General features: G+C 42.1%; 1 protein-coding gene across 4 annotated transcripts; it reads left to right on the top strand.

Annotated features, from left to right (window-relative positions):
- Nucleotides 1-76: 76 nt before the first annotated feature.
- tax1bp1a (Tax1 (human T-cell leukemia virus type I) binding protein 1a) lies at nt 77-19,957 on the top strand. 4 transcript variants are annotated; one of them, XM_027286369.1, is made up of 18 exons: nt 77-227; nt 569-672; nt 1,966-2,180; nt 5,427-5,529; nt 6,185-6,375; nt 6,553-6,708; nt 9,489-9,637; nt 10,182-10,272; nt 10,360-10,545; nt 10,705-10,956; nt 11,115-11,306; nt 11,412-11,484; nt 12,100-12,608; nt 15,365-15,451; nt 16,417-16,600; nt 16,685-16,896; nt 17,652-17,734; nt 18,337-19,957. In XM_027286369.1, the coding sequence occupies exons 3-18, from the start codon at nt 1,992-1,994 to the stop codon at nt 18,545-18,547; spliced, it is 2,868 nt and encodes a 955-aa protein (XP_027142170.1). In that variant the 5' UTR covers nt 77-227; nt 569-672; nt 1,966-1,991; the 3' UTR covers nt 18,548-19,957. The 4 variants fall into 4 exon arrangements, with proteins under 4 accessions (XP_027142170.1, XP_027142171.1, XP_019130999.1 ...); XM_027286370.1 differs by having other exon boundaries at nt 569-688; XM_019275454.2 differs by lacking the exon at nt 569-672.
- The last annotated feature ends 52 nt before the right edge of the window (nt 19,958-20,009 follow it).

Genomic DNA, 20,009 nt, shown 5'->3' with positions numbered 1-20,009 from the left:
TTATGTCATTAATATAGTTTCCTGTTGCTCCTCAGCATCACTGGTACTGCTCAGCATCCCGGAAGTTCAGCATCATTTTTTTTTTTTCGCTCTTTCAGGAAGAGACGCATCATCGTCAGAGCTTTGACAACAACGAGGGGGGGACAAGTAGCAACAAAACATCGCGTACCTGTCCGGCAGAGATTCACTGTTTATTTTCCCCGCAGGTGGAATTCATCTGACAAAGGGTACTGTTTTAATTTGACGTTTAACCCTGTGAATGTCCGCGTCTTGTGTCAGCAGCTTCAATGTTTAGACATGGCCTGCTCGACGAGCTAATGTTAGCTGCCTAGCAACCCGTGAATAAGATGAAATCCTCTCTGACTAAACCTGCAGGTTTGTTTTTGTGCGGCACAGCTGTGTGTGTGTGTGTGTGTGTGTTGGATGTCAGCTGTGACATTATACTAAAGTGTTAGTTTGCGTTTGTGTTGTCAAGTGTGCAGACGATGCTGTGTGTTAGCGGGTTAGCTGAGCATCAGTTATGACTTTCATTCATCTCACTAAAGGAGAGTGTTTGTTTTTTTAAAAGGCAAACGTGAATGGATGGTTCAGTTTATCCACCTCAACAACTCCTGAAAACCACAAAGCAAAGGCTGTGTTTGAACAGCTCAAAGTCAGCGGCCTTGCTGGAAGGTACTTAGTCACAGAGGTGTGTCTCTGTGTGTGTGTGTGTGTGTGTTGGTAGGATTGGTATACTGTGTTTGCCAGCGACTTTAACCACACCAGCTATGTGGAGTATAATTTCCTTTTAAAAAAAAAAAAAAAAAAAAAGGCTGCTCCAGCAATTTAGTTGTGCATTTTTATATGAAGTTGGGCAACTTGCAAGAAACACATTTTCAAAAAATAATAATGATCAAACTTGAAATATCCTGACATCATCGTTTATCATCTTTACCCCCCCTTCATAAGGAACATCAACTCACTCTCACAATTTAAGTCTGCCTTTTCCATCTGATTCAATTGCATTGTCCTGTTTTAACCTGTTTTTAATGTTGTATTCTTGTAATTTTATGGTTCTTTTTGTTTGTTTCTGTTATTTGCTGTCTACTCTCATTTATTATAAGGTGTCCTTGGGTGACAGAAAGGTGCCTATGTAATAAAATGTATTATTATTATTATGTTTTAGTTGCTGGTACGTGTAAGGCTGCACACACGCTGGATACTGCCTGTCCTATAAAGCAGCCTTGTCACGGTCTGGTTTAAAGCCCAAGGCCTTGACTCACAGTATCCTCCCTCCAGAGTCAAGGAGAGTAGCTATTCCTCATCATCAGCCTCATAGACCACAGTATATAAACACTCTGTTAAACTCAAAGTCATACATGTACTCATCTGTTTTATACACTTTCATAAAACGCATAAGTTATCCATGATCAAAAGTGCTTATTTCTCAGGCTTGTAGTTGTTATAGGAAGGTGCAGCAGTTTCGTGGATACTGGCACTATCTTAAGTTATGAGACAAAAGTTTTCTTTTTGCACTAATCGTCACAGATTATAAGAAATATTGTGGCATGATTGGGACCAAATTTTGCCCTACAACATGGATCTTTTTTTTTAAGTCAAGTCAATTTTATTCATACAGCTTTGAGTTGCCTCAGACGGCTTTACAACACCCTGTGTCCTTAAACCCTTGTAGCAAACGGGATAGGGGAAGGAATACCCTTTCCAGCGGTGGGTATGATATGTACTTGCATATATACTCCACTTTTTTTAATTAATCAATATAGATTTTCTAAGATGGTGTGGAACCTCAAACTAGAGATCTTGCCACTAGAAATATGCCTTTTGACTATAATCTTGCTTTATTTGTCTTTTTGTCATGTGTGTGTTTGGGTGTGCGTCACTGAAAGAAATACTTTTACCTCCTTCACTCTTTTTTTCGAATTTGGGATACTCACCTTCCCTCTCTTTTGCTCTTTTCTCTTACAGACAAATGAAGTGACCAACAGGATACAATGTCATCGTTCCAGGTGGTGGACTCGTCACCGGGCAGCAGCGTCAGTGTCATGGAGACGTCTAACTTTGCCCACGTCATCTTCCAGAATGTTGGGAAGAGTTTCCTGCCCCAGGCACCCCTGGAGTGTCACTACACCCTAACCCCATACATCGCTCCCCACCCCAAAGACTGGGTGGGCATCTTCAAGGTACAGCACGCACACCACAGCTGTTTCAAAGACCTCGTCTAACATGATCAGTTAAGGACCAGACTTTCATTAATGTGAATCATCTATGTTACAAAGAGACATTTGGAACTATTACCAGCCCATTACATAAGTGTTTTTGACATGGATTATGTGTTTAGGGTTTTATTAATTGGCCATAGGTTTGCAGTTGGTACAGTAAGACATACATCTGCCCTGACACTAATGGTTCAGCTCTTTGCTACTTGCCTAATACCTCACCACAAGCTTTGGTGTGGTTGCTCTGCATGCAGAAAGAGGAAGAGTGTACATGGTGGGCTGGTTGCAGTAGGTCTCGCTGGGGGGCAAACATTTGGTGCTCTTTGTGAACCACTCTAATTCTTATTAGGACCTCTTTTTCCCCTACTTCACTTGTTCGTTCCCCTCTGTCTTTCCATCAGTCTTTTCTGTGCTTCCTGTTAACCAACCTCCGCTCCGGCTCTTTTATCAAGGACCTCAAATCTCACACGTAATTAACAGGAAATGTGAACTAGGAAACTTAATGTCTCGTAAAAGTCAAAAGACAAACATTTTATTGTTGTTTAAGAACCGACTTCAAATCCACCAGCTCAATTAAAAAAAGGAATAAAGATGCTGGGTTTATATGGAAAAAAGTCAATTGGAAAATTTTTAATTGACGTAATCGACGCTAATGAAACCTTTTTGATCATCAGTGCTTACCACGCTTCTTTAATCCTTTAGTCTGTCTTTGTGTCTTTTCAGAGAGATATTTATCTTTTTCATTGTGGCAAAATCTTGGCAATATGTCTACATATATTATTATTACAGTAAACTGTTTACCTTGTAATGAGTTTTGTCCGTGGGGTGTGTATTAGGTCAGTATTTATCTGACTTTTTACAAATAATATTCATCCACTTTGATTATAAAAAGGAGATTCAGTTGTGCCATCATTCAAGGGCTACTGAATCTTATGTTTTGCCCCTAAATTAATTTAATTAATAAATTTGATAGGGTGTTTGAGGACTCTAATGCCAAAATCAACAGGTTGGTAGATTATTATTACAATGATTTATTAGTTTTGACTTTCCCACAGAACGTGGATGACAATGTTTGTCTTCTGTCATGTCTTTTTACCTCCCGGAGGCAAAAACTCTGTACAGATATGACTCAGGGAAAGAGTCACACCCCTCCCCCCCAACACACACACACACACACACACACACACACACACACACACACACACACACACACCTTCCACATCTATAGGCGTTACCTGTCTCACAGAGAAAGCTGACTTGTTGTGGGGATGACTCAGACTGCTCAGACAGGCACTGCAACTCGTTTGAGTTGTGCACAGACACCCCCTAGTGGTGGGAAATGCTCATAGCACAGTAATAAGGATCCCAGTGAAATAAAGTTCCTCCTACATGGTGGCGCACTCAAACAGTACTGCAGTGTAAAGCCGTGAACACACTGTACATCAGCTAGTTTTCTTTTTCTTTCAATTTTTTCCATACAACATACACATTCATTTAGTTTGAGTTTGATCACACACACACACACACACACACACACACACACACACACCCCTAAAAAAGTCCTGTGGAGGTTTTTTGGTTGTGGCATGTTTGTTGGAGTGGCAGGGAGAAACCCGTTGTGTAAGTGTATAATTAAGGTGTCATCGTGCCGTTCCCTCACACCTTGGTTGAATGATTGATAGCTGCTTTGCCTGTGATTATTTTATAACATCACTCCCGTGTTGGAATGCTACACCATACCTAACCAAATGTCAGTCAAGTTCACTCTGCAATTAGCAAAATGATTTATGTCTGTTCTGTCTTAAGCAAACACACGTGAGCACACAGGCAAACCTGGCTGGAGTCCATCCATCCGAGGCTCTCACTGAGATGCTGTTAGACGTGGAAAGAATGTTCCTGGACCAAGTTTTCACACTGACAATTACCATTTATTTGGAATAGCATTATACTCAGTGTAATGGGTTGATAAGGCTAACACTACAATTACATATCATGCAACAGCCTTATCACAACAGACGTTTTGACAGATGTTTTGAGGCGGCTATTGATTTACAGTTACTTCCCAATGCTTTTCCAGAAATTGGCAGTGATGTGTTTTTGAGGCCTGTTTTTCTTGGATTGCTTACTTTTTTCATTCATTTGATGAATTCATCTATCATTTCATTCAGTTCATTTTCTGCAACTGATTATTGTTTATTTACATATTTAACGGCATAAATGGATTTATGTGAACATGAACGTTTTACTGGCGTGGTATTATTTAATCTTTGAAAGTTATAGTTAAGTTTAAAATTCAACAAAGGTAAGTAACCTCACTCCCAGTGTCTGGAGCAGCCTATAATTTTCATTACAGCATAATCAACCGACTGTCTAAACATGTAATATATGATAGCTATGTGGCAGCTGTCCAAACGAGACTTTTTGTTTCTCCTGCACCACCGTTTCTGCATTTTTAAAAATGTAAAAAATAAAAAAAGTCCCCACAGGTGGTTGAGTTATCCACAGCTGAAGTCCAGTTATGTAACGTTACAAACATGTATCGCACATGTGAGTCGAAACGAGGTGTGTGTATGTCCGTAAGCGGCCCAGACAGGGAGAGTGTGCGGTTGTGCGCGACAGATTTACGACGCAGGACCTGAGTTATGATGTTCACAACTCCCTTTCATCGTCTGTCACCTAACAACACATGAAATCCATAGAATTACATCTCCCCTGCCATTTTGTGTAAAATTTTCACCTCTTCTTACCTCGTTCTTTTTTTCTTTTTTTTTTACCCCTTATTTTTTTTCTTTTCCACGTGGGTCATTCTGTGCCTCCTTATGAGGCTTTGCGTGTGTGTGTACACACACGCAAAGCTGCATACACCCCCTCATTCTCACACCTCCACTGCCCCTCTTTTGTGTGAGCCCAAAAGGGGCAGGAACTGAGAGGAAGGAAAGAGGAGGAAGAGGAGGTGTGTGGAAGAATGAGGGGGGGCATGGTTTTAAATGTTTCCATTCTGCCGTGAATGTTGTATGTAATCCTCCAGCGTCCTTTTATTAAGCATGTTTTTGAAAATGCAATGATAAAAGGACATCTGGCTATTAACAAATTCATGACAAAAGTGAAATTTGTGATGTTTTTTTCCACATAATATCTTGCTTTACACTGTTTTTTTATTTTATTTTTATTTTTTTTATTGTGGATCAACATTTCTGTTGATGTCCTCAGGTGGGTTGGAGCACAGCCAGAGATTACTACACCTTTCTTTGGTCTCCTATGCCTGAAAACTACGAACCAGGAAGTACTGTGAACAGGACTGTGGTGTTCCAAGGTACACACACACACACACACACACACACACACACACACACACATAGACTATGTAAACCACTATACAGACCCAGGGTATTCCAAAGTAACTCCTCCATTTTACGGTGCGTATAAAAACCAGCACTTTTATTTAATAAGGGAACACAACCGCAAACGGCGGCCTGGGACCTGAGCACCTCTCAAACCACACACACAGGTTGAGGGCCTGCAAACTGGTTTTACTGAGCCTGGAACGGTCAGATATTACACAGTGAAAATATGAGAGCATGCTGTGGTGTGTCAGTAGTCAGTAAAACCACTTGGCTGCCGGATGTTCTGTACTTACTCCTCCATCCCAGAACCCGGCCCAGCATATGAATGTAATGCTCCAGTGAGATCTCAAAGTGTAGCTATGCACTGTTTGAAATATCAGCATATATAAATGATGTGTCGGCTGTGACGTGATGTGACAGTATTAAATGTCTTTTCTTCATGTTGAAACAAAACAGTTTTATGTCACTGAAATGTTTAGGGATACTTTTGTTCCTGATTAAGTGAAATACATGTATATTTCATATTTAAATATATTCACATATATTTATTAAATACACAATAATGAGTTTTTTTTTAATTAAAAAGAGAATTTAACACAAATACACAATCTTATTTATTTGTAGGGTATTATGTTCCTAAATCTGACGGCGAGTTCTACCAGTTTTGTTATGTCACACATGCTGGTGACATTAGAGGAGCCAGCACACCCTTCCAGTTCAGGTCAGCAACACCCACCGAAGAGTTGCTGACTGTTACCGAGGACGACAGCAACTCCGACATACTGGTCGTCACCACCAAGACCGGCCTGCTAGAGGTACGCCACACGAGATGTGAACTCTGACCAACCATAGATACAACACACAATATATAATTTCCAAAACGGTATTAAAAAAAAATAACAAAAATGACTCAAACAACAAAATCCTAACGGAGCAGGTATCTTTGTCACCTTTTTTTCTCTCTACCCATAATCTAATTTCTGCCATGGCAGCATGTGGAGGAGGCGCAGCAGGAGCGCAGGGAGCTGCTGAAGGCCATGCGTGTCCTCCAGGAGGAGAAGCAGCAGCTGCAGGAGGAGCAGAAAAGACTGGCCAGGGAGCGGGAGCAGGAGAGGGAGACGTGCAGCCTGCTGAGGACACACAACCAGGTTAGAGAGTGATCGCAGGAAAGGATGATCCCACAGAGAAACTATGCTTTTTTAAAATAGAGTTATATATTTAAATAATATTTAAATAAGTTCTAGTGTTTTGTGCTTATCAAAAAGGTATTTGTGCCCCATACCACAGGTGATCGGCATCTTCCAATCAGCCATTAGAGATTTAAAAGTTATAGCTCAAAAAATAAAATGAATTTAAAAGTCTAAAGAAAAAATACGACATACATTCTTTTACTAATTCAGCAAATGTCGCAGCTAATACAAAAAGGGACAACAGTAAGACTGCACATGAGGTTTGGTGTCTTTGTGCATGTGTGTATTTGCTTGCAAGTGTGTGGGCTGTGTACATATGTAGAGGTGAGTGTGTACATAAACAGACAGTCTCTATTTGCACATGTGTGTGTGCGGAGCCGGTTCCTCACCAGTGATCACAGGTCTGAAAACTTCAAAGGCCCGAATTTATGAATAATCTGTGCCCATGTTTGAGAGACACACAAAGAGCTGCAGCGTGTGTGTGCGTGTGTGTGTGTGTGTGTGTGTGTGTGTGTGTGTTTGTGTGTATGCCAATCTTTTTCTCCTTCTTTAACGACCTGACTCAGTGGGCCAGAACGGAATTGGGACACAGTTTTTCTCGGGCATCTGGCGTCAGGGACGATGCCATTGCAACCACAGAGTGAACAAACATGACGTCAAACACACACACACACACACGCTCGTACGCGTACACGCTGCGGCCCCCCTCTTTACTCTCACACTCGCATTCAGGTTCCACACCACAGGGCCCCCTCTAATGTGCATTCACACATGCACAAGCGCGCACACAAACACAAACACACTCATTATGCCACCCGCTTGCAAACCCTTTTAGTCTGTGTGTGGAATGAGAGGAGGGTAGTCCGCAAAACCGCCTGCCTGAAAAAAAAGAGCCCTGCCCAGCCTCAGGGACAAACACCACTCAGTCACGCGATTTCGGTGGCCACTGCTTTCTCACTGTCTATTTTCTCCCGCGTCTGTCTGTCCCCGTCTTTCTCTCTCTCGAATTTTGACTTATTTTGCCAAAGTTACCAAAAATACATTTAGGAACATTTATCTTAATTAAACACACAAAAAATAAATTCAATTTCATTTTGTACTTTTTACTCCATTCCCTCCCAATGCACTCACTCACTCCCCAGGATGAGTCAGTTTTTGGTGTTTTATGAGTTGCTTATTTGATAAGCAGTAACTTGGCTCACACACCTAAAAGCAGTCAACTCAAGGCATCTCAGTGAAATAAGAGAAGCGAGGGTGGAAGGAGTGGGGAGAGGTGAAACACTGAAACTTGCCAAGAGGTTTGTGAGTTTGAATCTAGTCTCTTGTTGCCCCCTAGTGCCGCTCTTCGGAGTAGGCTCCAGAGTAAGAGAAGGCTGCTTCTGGTTAGTCCACTGCTCTTTTTTTTTTTTTTTTTTTACATTTTTTTTTATGAAGGACAAAATCGCCATAAATTACGTGGTAATACACACACACACACACACACACTGTTATTACCGTGCTGCTTTTCATTCAGCAGGCATGTCCTTCTGTAGATATACGACTTGTGTGAGTAGGTGTGTGTCTCTTTTTGTGGAGCATTTACAGTAGGTGTGTTAGCTCATGCCACGCTGATGGAAATGTCCTGAGTTTAACATGAAAACATAAGTACATATTTTGTGGCTGCTAATTTTACGACTACACTTTTTATAAGGTCTTTATGCACTGCTAAAGTGCTTCCCAAACGCCAGCCGTAAAAATCATACAGTAATCTACGCCGGAGCCAAGCCCAAAGGGAGTACACTGAGTATGTATCTGTGGTTCATGTGCACTCTGTCGGTTTCTGATTGCTTTGCTGTATTCTATGATCTGTCCGTCTGCATTAGTCCTTGAAAGTGTAGTTATGTGTCTTTTCACTAGCTCTCTGTGAGTGAGCGAGTATGTGTGCACATGCTACAGATAGAAGGGTGTGTGCGGAGGTATGTTGCTCTTTCACAGCCAATATTAGCAAAGAATGATTTAATGTCCTTCACTGCCGATTAGCAGCAAGTTCAAACAAGGCATTTCCTCGGCAGGCCAACCATACGGAGACAACTGACCTAATGTGATCTGTTGTGCGAGTTCACTGATACTAGACTCGAATTCCTGCATGCGTTCACCATATTGGTTCAGACATTTCAGTCATTTCAAATCACGAATGTGTGCCTTGTGTCAATTAAAAGGCCCGAATGAGTCATAACTTGCAACTGGTGATTTATGATTGATGAAATGATACTTTTCTGATACCCAGGGGGGGAATTCATGTTATAGCTGTACTAGAAACAGGCTATAAAGATAGGAAACAGAAAAGGTAACTATTTAAAATTAATTGTAATAGAACAGAATGAAATTAGATTAAAAAAGTCTGTACATAACATATGCATTACAATATCTTACACTATATACATGCATTTATTAATTTGTGCATATATACCTGTGCAAAAGTAATTAGACCAGAACTTCAAATCAAGTAGTTACACTGCTATAGTTGTAAAGTAGTAGAGTGTATGTACAAATGATGAATAAATACAACAAATAAAAATAAATTTACTGGCAGTCCAACTTGAACACATCACACGAAATCTGTGATTAATCATGAGTATTGCATAAGATCCTGCAAGATCTTTCCCCCTCTGCTAAAGTTCAGCCTGCTGATGCAGCGGCTGTGATGATGGCTGCCGCGCCTGTCACCCTGATCCACAGCTGCCTCTTCTGTCCCGCAGGAGCTGCTGCGCTCATCGCAGGGCCTGTCAGAGGACAGGGAGGAGGTGAGGAGGAGGCTGACGGAGGCCACGGACCGGGTTCGGCAGCTGGAGGAGGACCTGCTGGGAGTCACCCAGAGAGGCCTGCAAAAGGAGACGGAGCTGGACTGGTGAGCGGAGAATGCGATCATGTGACCATCAATCATCCAAAGTCATCCACTTCTACGTGGACATGGCAGTTACAATGATTGTGTCTGAGGAGGAGTTTGTGCCTGCCTTCTGCTTCCTCGACATCTTCATCATTCCACTCGTCTATGCTGGGTGGACAAAATAATGCAACGCGTGAAGTAAACTGAGTCAACACCTCCCTAACGCAGTAAAATTCAAATATAAGGCTAAAAAGGGTGGTATTTATTCTGGAGGATTGTCGTGTATTGCATTAAATGCTTGTCTCTTCCTTCTTTTTTTCTTCAACCCCCAACCAAGATGATGGATGGGGGGTGACCATGCAGCTGAGCCTTGAGCTGAGAAATTTTGCTGACTTTCAGTGGGTCATGGTTAATAATTTGGAAACTTGTAGTGTAATTAGAAACGTTTTTCAAAGCTGCCCACTTACTAAACGGGAGCATGAATTGCTTGACAATTAGTCTAATACAATGATCTCACTGGATGGTTTAAAATGCAAAAGTAATTTTTTATCATTCTATGTCGCAGTCTGCGTGACCGACTGAAGAAGCTGACAGCAGAGAGAGACAGCCTGGAGAGCCAGCTGAAGAACGAGAAGGACGAGAGAGATCTTTACAAGGTGGGAGGAAACGCTGGATAACTGAAAAGGTGTATCTTGGCTAACAAACCTTGTGTTTGACTTTTTTTTTTCTCTCTCACTTTGTAGGCCCACCTGCGTAGCACCGAGCTGGAGAACACTAAACTGAGTGCAGAGCTGCAGATGCTGAAGGCAGTGGAGCTGAACCGGGAGGTGACCATTGCCCAGTTCCAGGAGGAGCTGGAGAGGCTCAGGGCCTGCGTTGCCCAGCGAGATAGCTTGGAGAAAGAGCTGCTGGCACACAAGGCTGACAAGGTAGTAGTGGTTTGTTTGAAATGTTACTGCCAAGACCAACTCAGCTAACCAAGGGCAACAAGTAATAACTTGAGTGTTATCATGTTATCGTGGTGAAGCATCCAAGAGCAGTGTAAATTAGTTCATCTCTGTATATCATGTTCTTTGACATGCCTTCAGGCAGAGCTGGCCCGTGTGCGTGAGCACCTCCGTCAGGCAGAGGAGCAGCTCCAAGCGTCCCGGCAACAGGCCTCGCTGTTGGCCTCGGAGCTCCGCGATTCAGCCAGCGCCCGCGACCACACAATGACTGAGCTGTACCGCGCCCGCTTGGAAGCCGACAAGCTTCGTGCAAGTCTGGCTGATGCTCAGGCCGAGTGCCAACGCATGGAGAGTCAACTAGACCGCATGAGGAGCGCCGCACAAAAGGAAGTGGTCAGTGTCAGACTTCCTTATTCTGTATAAACATCTTTTATTTTCTGTTCTATGATAGGCCGAGCACGTGGGAATTCTGAAGCAAAGCATGGAAAAGGGTTTTCCTGAGAGAACTTTCTCATTATTATTATTTTTTTTTAAATCATCTGATATCCCAGGGTGTCGGGACCAGCGGTGAGATGACACCAAGCATCTTGGTGGTGTCAGAAGCAGAGGCCGAGCTGCAGAGAGAGGTGGAGGAGCTGAAGCTGCGTCTTCACATGGCTGCAGAGCACTACAAGGAGAAGTACCGGGAGTGTCAGCGCCTCCGTAGGCAGGTGGCCAAACTAAACACAACAGAGTCACAGGGGGTGAGTGCTGTGAATACTATAAAATAATATCAAATAAAATGTTACTAAACCAGTAGCAACTCCATATTGTAACTGTACATCTTGTTGTTGTGTGTATTTCTGCAGGAGCCAAAGAGAAATGCATCCACGGAGACAACACTGGAGCCACTGACCCCTAGTCCAGAGTCACCAACAGCAGGTACACACACACACACGCATACACCTTCAGATGCAATACATAAATATACATGTTGTTATATTCTTAGAAAAACTTCACTTGGCTCCAGAATAAATAATGAAACACTAGTTAAGTTAAGAGTTAAGCGGTGCTGGTGATTGCGCCATGCAAATGAAAATGTAGAAAGACGAGATTTTCCACTAACTGTACCTCCAGTTGACGGTAATGCATTCCAATCACATGGCATAATGAACGGTAAGCGTTGACTCACTTTGACTTATCTCTTTCGATGCTGTTACTGTTGCTTTCTTCACTCAGGCACACTAACAAGCACGTCTTTAAACAATGGGGTGACTTAAAATGTAAGATCTTTCTTCTGAAATGTGGGAAGTAAATAAAAGCAGATGTAGATGAGTGAGTGCGATGGATAGTGATTACACCAAATATTTTAATGACAACATTATGATTTGAAAGAGAAAGAAACAGTGCTTTTCCCTGTTTTTTTATGACTTTTGTTAAAGGGAAAATAAAAAGTGATTGCATTGAAATAATTAGCACTTCATTTCAAGTCAGATCAAAGACTGCTCTTCTGACTATGTAATCCTCTGTGTTCTACTTCTTTGTGTGTTTTTACAGGGAATATAGCCGCTGCAGTCCTACAACAAGCCGAGATGACAATCACTCGAGAACTTAATAACAGGGAATCCACACATACTGATGCGTACGTTGGCACAGAGAAGGAAGAAAGACAGAGAGAGAAAATGCCAAAGGAGACGGTTGAGGTGGAGGCAAATCATGGAGAGGACGGGCAGAAAGAAGACAAAGAGAAAGAGGAGAAGAAGGACAGCCTGCCGGAGGAGAGCCTGAGGATGACGAGCTGGGTGGAGGTGGAGAACGAGAGGCCGAGCGCCCAAGATAACGGCGAGGAGAAAACGTCAGGGAAGGAGGGAGTCGGGGAAGTAAGGGATGTCGTGGAGGAGCAGGTGCTGCTGGGGGTGGAGGGGAGGAGCTTGGGGGAGGCAGAGAAGGAACAGACTCGCTCGGTGGAGGAGGAGCTGGCGATGATGGAGGAGAAGTGGAGGGAGCAGTGCGCAATCAATGAGACGCTCAAACAGCGACTGGCCGACGAGGAGGAGCGATTCAGGGTAAGACGCACACTTACGCGGAGTGGCTGGAAGTATGAGGGATCAGTGCTCTCTCAATGGTCAGCAGAAGCCTATAAACAAGGCAGTCACTGTTCAGTGCAGCAAAACACTTCCTTTGTAAATATGGGTTAAAACAACACATATGCCACAGTGTAGTTTGGCAAATGTGAAAGGAAGCCTCTCACACAAACCCACTCTGTTCCTCAATGTCCTCATTTCACTTACAGTAACTCAACAGTAACATTTTTATTATCCCTGTTCTCCCCTTTCACGAGTTAATTTTCCAGTCCATTTAATTTGGATTTTTTTTTTTTTTATCACTGGATGTCGTTGCACACACAAATAATACTTAATAATAAATTATATTTTGAAGTTGAGTTCCAATCCTAATGGACATGTTATAGTTTGTTTTACTCTGACATAGCACAGGTTATTTAATGTTTAGTTCAAATTAAATCTTAAACATATTTCTGATTTATTTTCTGAATAACAATCACTAAGCTCAGATGAACACAGTGATATGTGTGTATTCTTTTACACAAAAATTAGTTTGACTATTGATTAATTTTTTTTTCTTTCGTTTAATTCTTTAAATGTCACAAAATAAAAATAAAAAATGCTAATCCTAAATTCCCAGAGCCCAAGGTGACATCTTCAAATAGATTATTATGTCTAAAAACAAGACAAAAAAAAGACAAATGTTCCCACTATTTTGTTTGGTTTAAAAACAAAGTAATTATGAAATTGATGTTGAATAATTTTCTATTTGATAAATAGGGTAAATGTTCCACACGAAACATTCTAAAGAAGCGGATAAACATGACAGATATCGAGAGTCTCCAATGCTGACTCGAGGTGAGAAGGTATAGCTGACAGAGTAGCAAATGTTCATGTTTACTCGAGGCTGCATTTAGCAGAGTAACTGGGCTACTCCGTGCACGCACACATAACGACTACATCTGTGCCGCACAATGTGTGTGGTATCTGTGTGTGTGTGTGTGTGTGTGTGTGTGTGGATTCAATATGAGCTTGTATGTGGGCCTGTTGCATTTTGCGTGCGAACGTCCGCCAAAGTACCTACTGGCATTTAATCTCCATGAGTGAGTGTGTGTTTATCGGCGCTGTAAATAAGGCTCTCCCCTGTCTTTGATAGAGTCTCCCGTCTGAGGCGAGTGCCCCAGCCCCCGAGCTGCTCTTAATGGTCCCGGAGACTGACAAGAGAGGCAGCCAAGGAACGCCATGCTTTACGGCTGTTTACATCAGCCACCCAGAGGATGAAGCGAGGAAGAGGAATAGACAGGGAGAGAGGAGTGGGGGTGAGGAGTAAGAGGGGAGGGAGGGAGGGAGGGAGGGAGGTGAGGGGGCGCAGAAATACACTGTTGCAGAATCCCTTCACTTGAACTTAACCTCCTAACGCTGCGCCGTAAATTTATGAAAGAAGGGAGGACAAAAGGAGATGAAAGAGAATGACGGGAACTGAATTTAAGAGTGAAAAAAGCGAGACAGACAGACAGACGTGAAGCAGAAAGAGAAACCGGGAGATATGGGGGATTTGGAAACTTTGTAATGCGAATGAAATAAGAGAAGAGCAGACAGCTAGTCATGTAAACTATCCCACAGGGTCAGTCCTGTTAGAAAGTAAGAGATTTACTACGATCATCCGGTCTGCTCTGGTCTGCGCTGCTTCTCCAAGCTGCCCTGGACACGGACCCTGTTTCTGTGGCTTTAGCTGTGTGTTTTACAGTAAGCACCACACATTTGACGCTGCTCCAGGTTAAATAAAACTCAACCGGACAAATATTATGTTCACTTTGCTTGCCTGTGTGTATGCCTGCTGACATTCTTCCTCATCAGTTGACACAAATGGAGTGGACATTGAGCCTGAAAGCAGGGAAAGGACAGGATCACTGAATCTATTATAATTTATTTGAGTTTAAACAATTAGTTATTTTATTAATTAGTCAAAAACAATGTCAAGAAGATAGTAAATTAAATGTCTGCTTTTGGACTGTTGGTCAGAAGAAACAAGAGATTTGAAGAAATTTCCTTGAAATAAATTGTGATGGCCATATTTGATCTTTTTCTGGTATTTTATAGAGTAAAGAATTTATTTCACATTCTGCTCAAAATAATTATTTAGAAATAAAAATGACTCTTAGTTGCAGCTCTAGTTATTTAATTCTCTCTCTATTTTATTCAACTTCTGCACTAAACGTGTACATTTCAGTATTATTTCTTCATTCCCTTCATTATCACTAGAAAGCAAGTTAACAATTTAGTAGTCGAGCATTTATTGCTTCAAAGTACAATTAGTTAATTAGTCACAGATGTCACAGACGATGATGAGTAACACAAGAACACTGGTGTTTATGTTTAGTTTTGGCCCGCTGGACTCTTTTCTGGCTTCCGTTATTATCGTTTATTACTGTGATGGACATATTTCACTATAACATTAACGGTTTTATAGAGCAAACAATTAAAGAATTTATCACAAATGTATTTAATAGATGCATCAATATTGAAAAAGTGCTGAGTTGGAGCTCGAGCTTGGTTTCACTCTATAATGTTTCCTTGGCAGGGACGCCGATGCTGACGTAACACCTCTTAAGGAAATGTGATATTCTTGGCACTGAATGTCATTTGTTGTATGCGTATAGTTATTCCAGGCTCCGTTGTCATGTTATAACACTGCTCAGATGTAGGTTTATTTATTTATTTATTTATTTATTTTTTTTTGTTCTCTTCCTTGTCTGTAGGTGCAGATGGCCGAGCGAGCCAGTGAGGTGACGGAGCTGAAACGCAACCTCGCACAGGCCCTTAGAGACAAGGAGCAACTACAGGAGGTAAAGTAATACTACCACTATATACATATGGACTCTTTACATTTGAAACAGCGCATGCTTTGATAATGAATGTGAATTGAGGTTATAGTTTTTTATTTTCAAAAAAGCCGCCTGGTTTTAAATTTGCATCACGACCTAGCGTTTGATAGCAGAAATGTAGATAATGTAAGCCCTCCATAGGAAAATCATCACATTCAATTATGAGAGCTTCTGTGCGGTGTGTGAACCCTTTCTGTAGCCATCCCTACCCTTCTTCATACTCCCCACCACCCTCTAATTAATACATCTATACTTGCTTCTTTCACCAACCGGTACAGTGCCATTAGACAGTGCAAATGCCACGCGACATGTCTGTTTCACCTTCCCAACCCTGGTTTAAATGTTAAACCTGATAGCAGCGCACTAATGAAGTCATCAAGAGAGGAAGTCATTCGGAGGGGAGGGGAGGGGGGTAAAAGAGGGAGAGGGTGGGTGCCTCCATCAGCGAAGCCAGAGCAAAGGGAGCCAAAGTCTGACACCCATTACAGTAATGAGTAGGGTACTAATGCTCTTGCTTCAGATATAATCACAAAGGGCAGAAACAATGTAGAGGGAAACTTAACTCTGAGCTGAAAATACTTACTCACCGTGTGGTTCCAGCAGTGAAAATGCACTGTGGAAACACTGACTGACTTTCTTTCACACAGCTATTCTCATCAGTCCCTCTCTCTCTTCAGGCCGTCGGCTTATTAATAATAGCATAGATACAGAAGAGGGTAAAAAGATTTTAGTTAGATGTCATACTGAAATACAAAAATAATGTACAGTGTGACAATTTAAAGACACAATATATAGTTTTTAAGAACTTATGAGACAAAAACGTGTGCAAGATGTATGACCTAATAATAATTGTACTATTATACTGAGTCACAGAAAATATGTTTATCAGTTTCAAAGATATGGGATGGATCTTGTCGCCCCTCTAGGAGCTGCAGCGTGTGTCCAGGCAGAGGGAGCAGGAAGCCAGTGTTCAGGGGGCTGAGATGAGGCAGCCAATGGTGTTGCGCTACCCCATGCCATACCCTCAGGACCCCTCTCCTCCACCGCTGGTGCCACAGAGGCCTGCCGAGTTGCAGTATGGCAATCCCTACTCCACTGACACCACAAGAGGTAGGAGGGAGTGTCAAATCGTTTTAATTTAATCAATTAAATGTCGCTGTCGTTTAACACTTCCACGCGCTGCTGTTTTTCCAGACCGGATGGATGTTGCACTGTCTCCCGAGCACATGTCTCGTCCTCCACCTGAGGCCCCACCATGTGCCCCTCCCTGTGCACCCCCGATCACACCCCCAAGTCCTGGCTCCGCAGCACCGGGCTGGGACCAACAAGAGGTGGTCTGCATACAGCCCTCCCGCAACACGACTCCCCCCGAGGGCCTGGAGCAGCCACCGGAGGAGCCACGAAATGTAAGTGCATACAAACACAACCACCGCCAAACTGAAACCCAGGCTGGTATGACATTTATTAACAATAATGGATGACTGGAATCACTGTGGAGTGCCTGTATCAACTGTGGTTGCTAATGCATCAGATTATGCATACTTAATGCATGTACGGTTAATTAATTTGACATGTTTTCTGCCCAAGTACCATAATTGATCACAGCATCAGTTTGTCTGGATATCGTTTGTAGAACTTCACCCATATTTTTAACAAATAACTAACTGTGATCCCAGCGTTTGCCTTCCTGCCCTCGCTTTGTGTTTTCAGCATCTAAAAAAACTGCTGTCACAGTAATCTCTCTCTCTCCCTCTCTCCCTCTGTCTCTGGAGTGCTCCTCCTCACTGCATAAAGGGAATTAGTAGCGTGCCCTTAAAAGATGAAGCTTTGAACTCATTTGCATAAAGCTCTAATTAACGTCACTCCCTCAGAGCTCAAGAGAGCGGAAGATAACAAGGGCTTGGAGAGTAATTAGGGGAGATTTTGCAAAGGGACAGACCTAAGATCAGTTTGTGTCTGTGGGATTATAGCGTCGGTTGTTTTGAAAGCAAAACTGTAAATACAGACTTACTTTGTGTTGTTCTTTGAAATAGAAGCATAACCACACACACCCATATCTTACCCCTTTCAACCCATTTCTCCTCTTTCAGTAAAGTTTGTTTGCGCATCATATGGCCATCATTTCACATCCTTTTTTTTTTCACGTGTTTGTGTTTCATAGGCTGCCAATGGGGCTCAGCCATCGTGTGATCACCAGTCGAATAGACATAGTGATGCCCGGAGCAGCTTCTGCTTTGACTCCAGGTAGTGTGCTTACCCACACACATAAAAAAAAAATGACTTCAGAATAAAGATAATGAAAAATGGAAAAACATATATAAATAGGATGAGGCCAACAAAGATGAAGTCAATCAATAAAAGTGAACTGCAGAGAGATTTCTTCTTTATTTAAGTCAGTCAATCCCTGTGCCAGTGGTTAGCCTCATTTTTGTCCTGCAGACAGATTAAGAGGTAGATTTCATGATCATGCGTAATCCAAGGTTGAATTTTCATCCTCACAAATAAGAACACATGACATCTGTGTAAAGGCATACATTTAGGGACTTATGACTTCCAAACTCAGAGCATTGTGTATGTATGTTTTACCCCCAGGCTAAGTTTTTGTTGAACTGTCACATCTGTCCATCGGTTATGAAGTAAAACCACAACTCCTGTTTTTTTTTTTTTTTTAATGCAAATAATTTAATACAGCTGTAACTGTGTAACTGTAAATGTTCTGGATCGACAGACAAAAATATGTAACAAACAAAACAGTCACGGCGTACACATTTCTACTAATTGATACAAACCACGCTGACATCTCCCCTCGTCACACCTGCCCCCCTACCCTTTTTGCCTTCCCTCAGGAGTGACGTCCACAAGCGCTGCCCTTTATGCGAGGTGATCTTCCCACCTCACTTTGAGCAGCGCAGCTTCGAGCAACACGTGGAGAGCCACTGGAAAATCTGCCCCGTCTGCTCCGAGCAGTTCCCCCTCAACTGTCAGCAGCAGCTCTTCGAGAGGCACGTCCTCACGCACTTTGACGGCCACGTGCTCAACTTCGAGCAGATCGAATGAAGGATGTAAAAAGGGAGGCCCAAGAATTCTATATGGGTAAATGTGTTGTCAGCTATTAGCTCATTACGATTGGGGTTTGGTTCAGTTGTCTCGTTAATATACAATCATTAGCACTTTTTTGCAATCTTAATAAAGGTTAGAAAGAATGTAATCCACCTTTGAGAGGAGGCAGAGTTTGTCCTTTGGGGGCTACTCCACCAAGGTGTTTATTAAGTAGGGTAGCTTTCACCTTAATACACAATAGGTAAAAGTATTATTACCACTCGGGAATAGTGCCATGGTCTTTTACTTTTTTGTATCGTTTTTATCCTCATCCTTCTGCTTCAAGGGGCTACAGCACCGTTGGTAGTGCATGCATTTATTCTGTGTTCATAACAATTGAAAAACCACTGCAGTTCAAGCTAAAAGAGTGACTTGTAGCAGGAGCTTGAACCAGGGCTCTGGTATGTTGATTTCCCCGTTCTATAACTACCCTAAATATTTCTTTACAATAAGTAGGACTCTCTTGTAATAAAGCAGCCAAGACATTTTAATTTTAATCTTTTAATCGTCCACATGATGCAAAATGCTTGTAAAGGCAGAAAGAGATGAGATTTTTTTAAGTGTAAATGCAGAGCGAGAGAATATGCGATGTCTTAAAAGACTCATCTGAGTGTGTGTGTGTGCGTGTGTGTGTATATATATATATACATATATATCATTGAAGAATGGCACGGCAGAGATTTCTTTGACTTGAATGGGAAGCGATTCCTCCCAAAACTACGGTACTACTGTCCGTACGATAGTGTTTTTGCAAAGACGTCCGATGGTTTAAACAAAAACAGCACTACGTTTTCATGTATCTGCACTAAATAAGGCTTTATTCTGAATGTACTGTACATATGAAAAATGAAATATAAGACGTGGAGAGACCTGTAAGTTACTGTCGTGACCCTTCCCCCCTCCACCCCGTCATTGTTACTTCCCTCATGTTTTAGTGATGACAGAATGACGGACCAATGTTTTACTGCTGTAGGAAGCTGGGCAAATAAGACTGCAAGACACTTTAGTTACAGACACTTTTATTGTTATGTACTTTCATGTTTTAAAATTAGAATTGTGAAGAAGAAAAAAAAAAATTATTGCTTTGTGTGCAGGTCCATATCAGGAGTGAGTGTCATTTATATGTGTGTGTCCACGGGGCTCCTTACCGCCGCTTGTCTATTTTCTGTCATTACAAAGTGACCCCAGACAGTGTTGTATTCAGGCTTTTAAAAAAATTGCACATGCCCAGTAATCACAAGGCAAATGTGTGTGTGTGTGTGTGTGTCATGTGTCTGATGCAGCCCTTTTCATGTGAGAATGTCAGGACAGTGGTTGAAGTGTGTATTGCAAAGATCTTTATGAATAAAGTAAGCTTGTCTAAATGCATTCAGCTGTCACGTCTTTTATTTGTGATGAGAAGAAATAACACGACCATCAC

The sequence above is a fragment of the Larimichthys crocea genome, chromosome XIII (assembly GCF_000972845.2).
Source record: "Larimichthys crocea isolate SSNF chromosome XIII, L_crocea_2.0, whole genome shotgun sequence".
NCBI lineage: Eukaryota > Metazoa > Chordata > Actinopteri > Sciaenidae > Larimichthys > Larimichthys crocea.
This window is presented reverse-complemented; position numbering and strand designations above follow the sequence as displayed.

Excerpts from the sequence above, each read along its gene's own strand:
- tax1bp1a (XM_019275454.2), top strand. The coding sequence starts at position 1,992 with ATGTCATCGTTCCAGGTGGTGGACTCGTCACCGGGCAGCAGCGTCAGT. Across the intron at positions 6,709-9,488 it reads TGCTGAGGACACACAACCAG|GAGCTGCTGCGCTCATCGCA; the intron begins GTTAGAGAGTGA and ends TCTGTCCCGCAG. Across the intron at positions 10,546-10,704 it reads TGGCACACAAGGCTGACAAG|GCAGAGCTGGCCCGTGTGCG; the intron begins GTAGTAGTGGTT and ends ACATGCCTTCAG.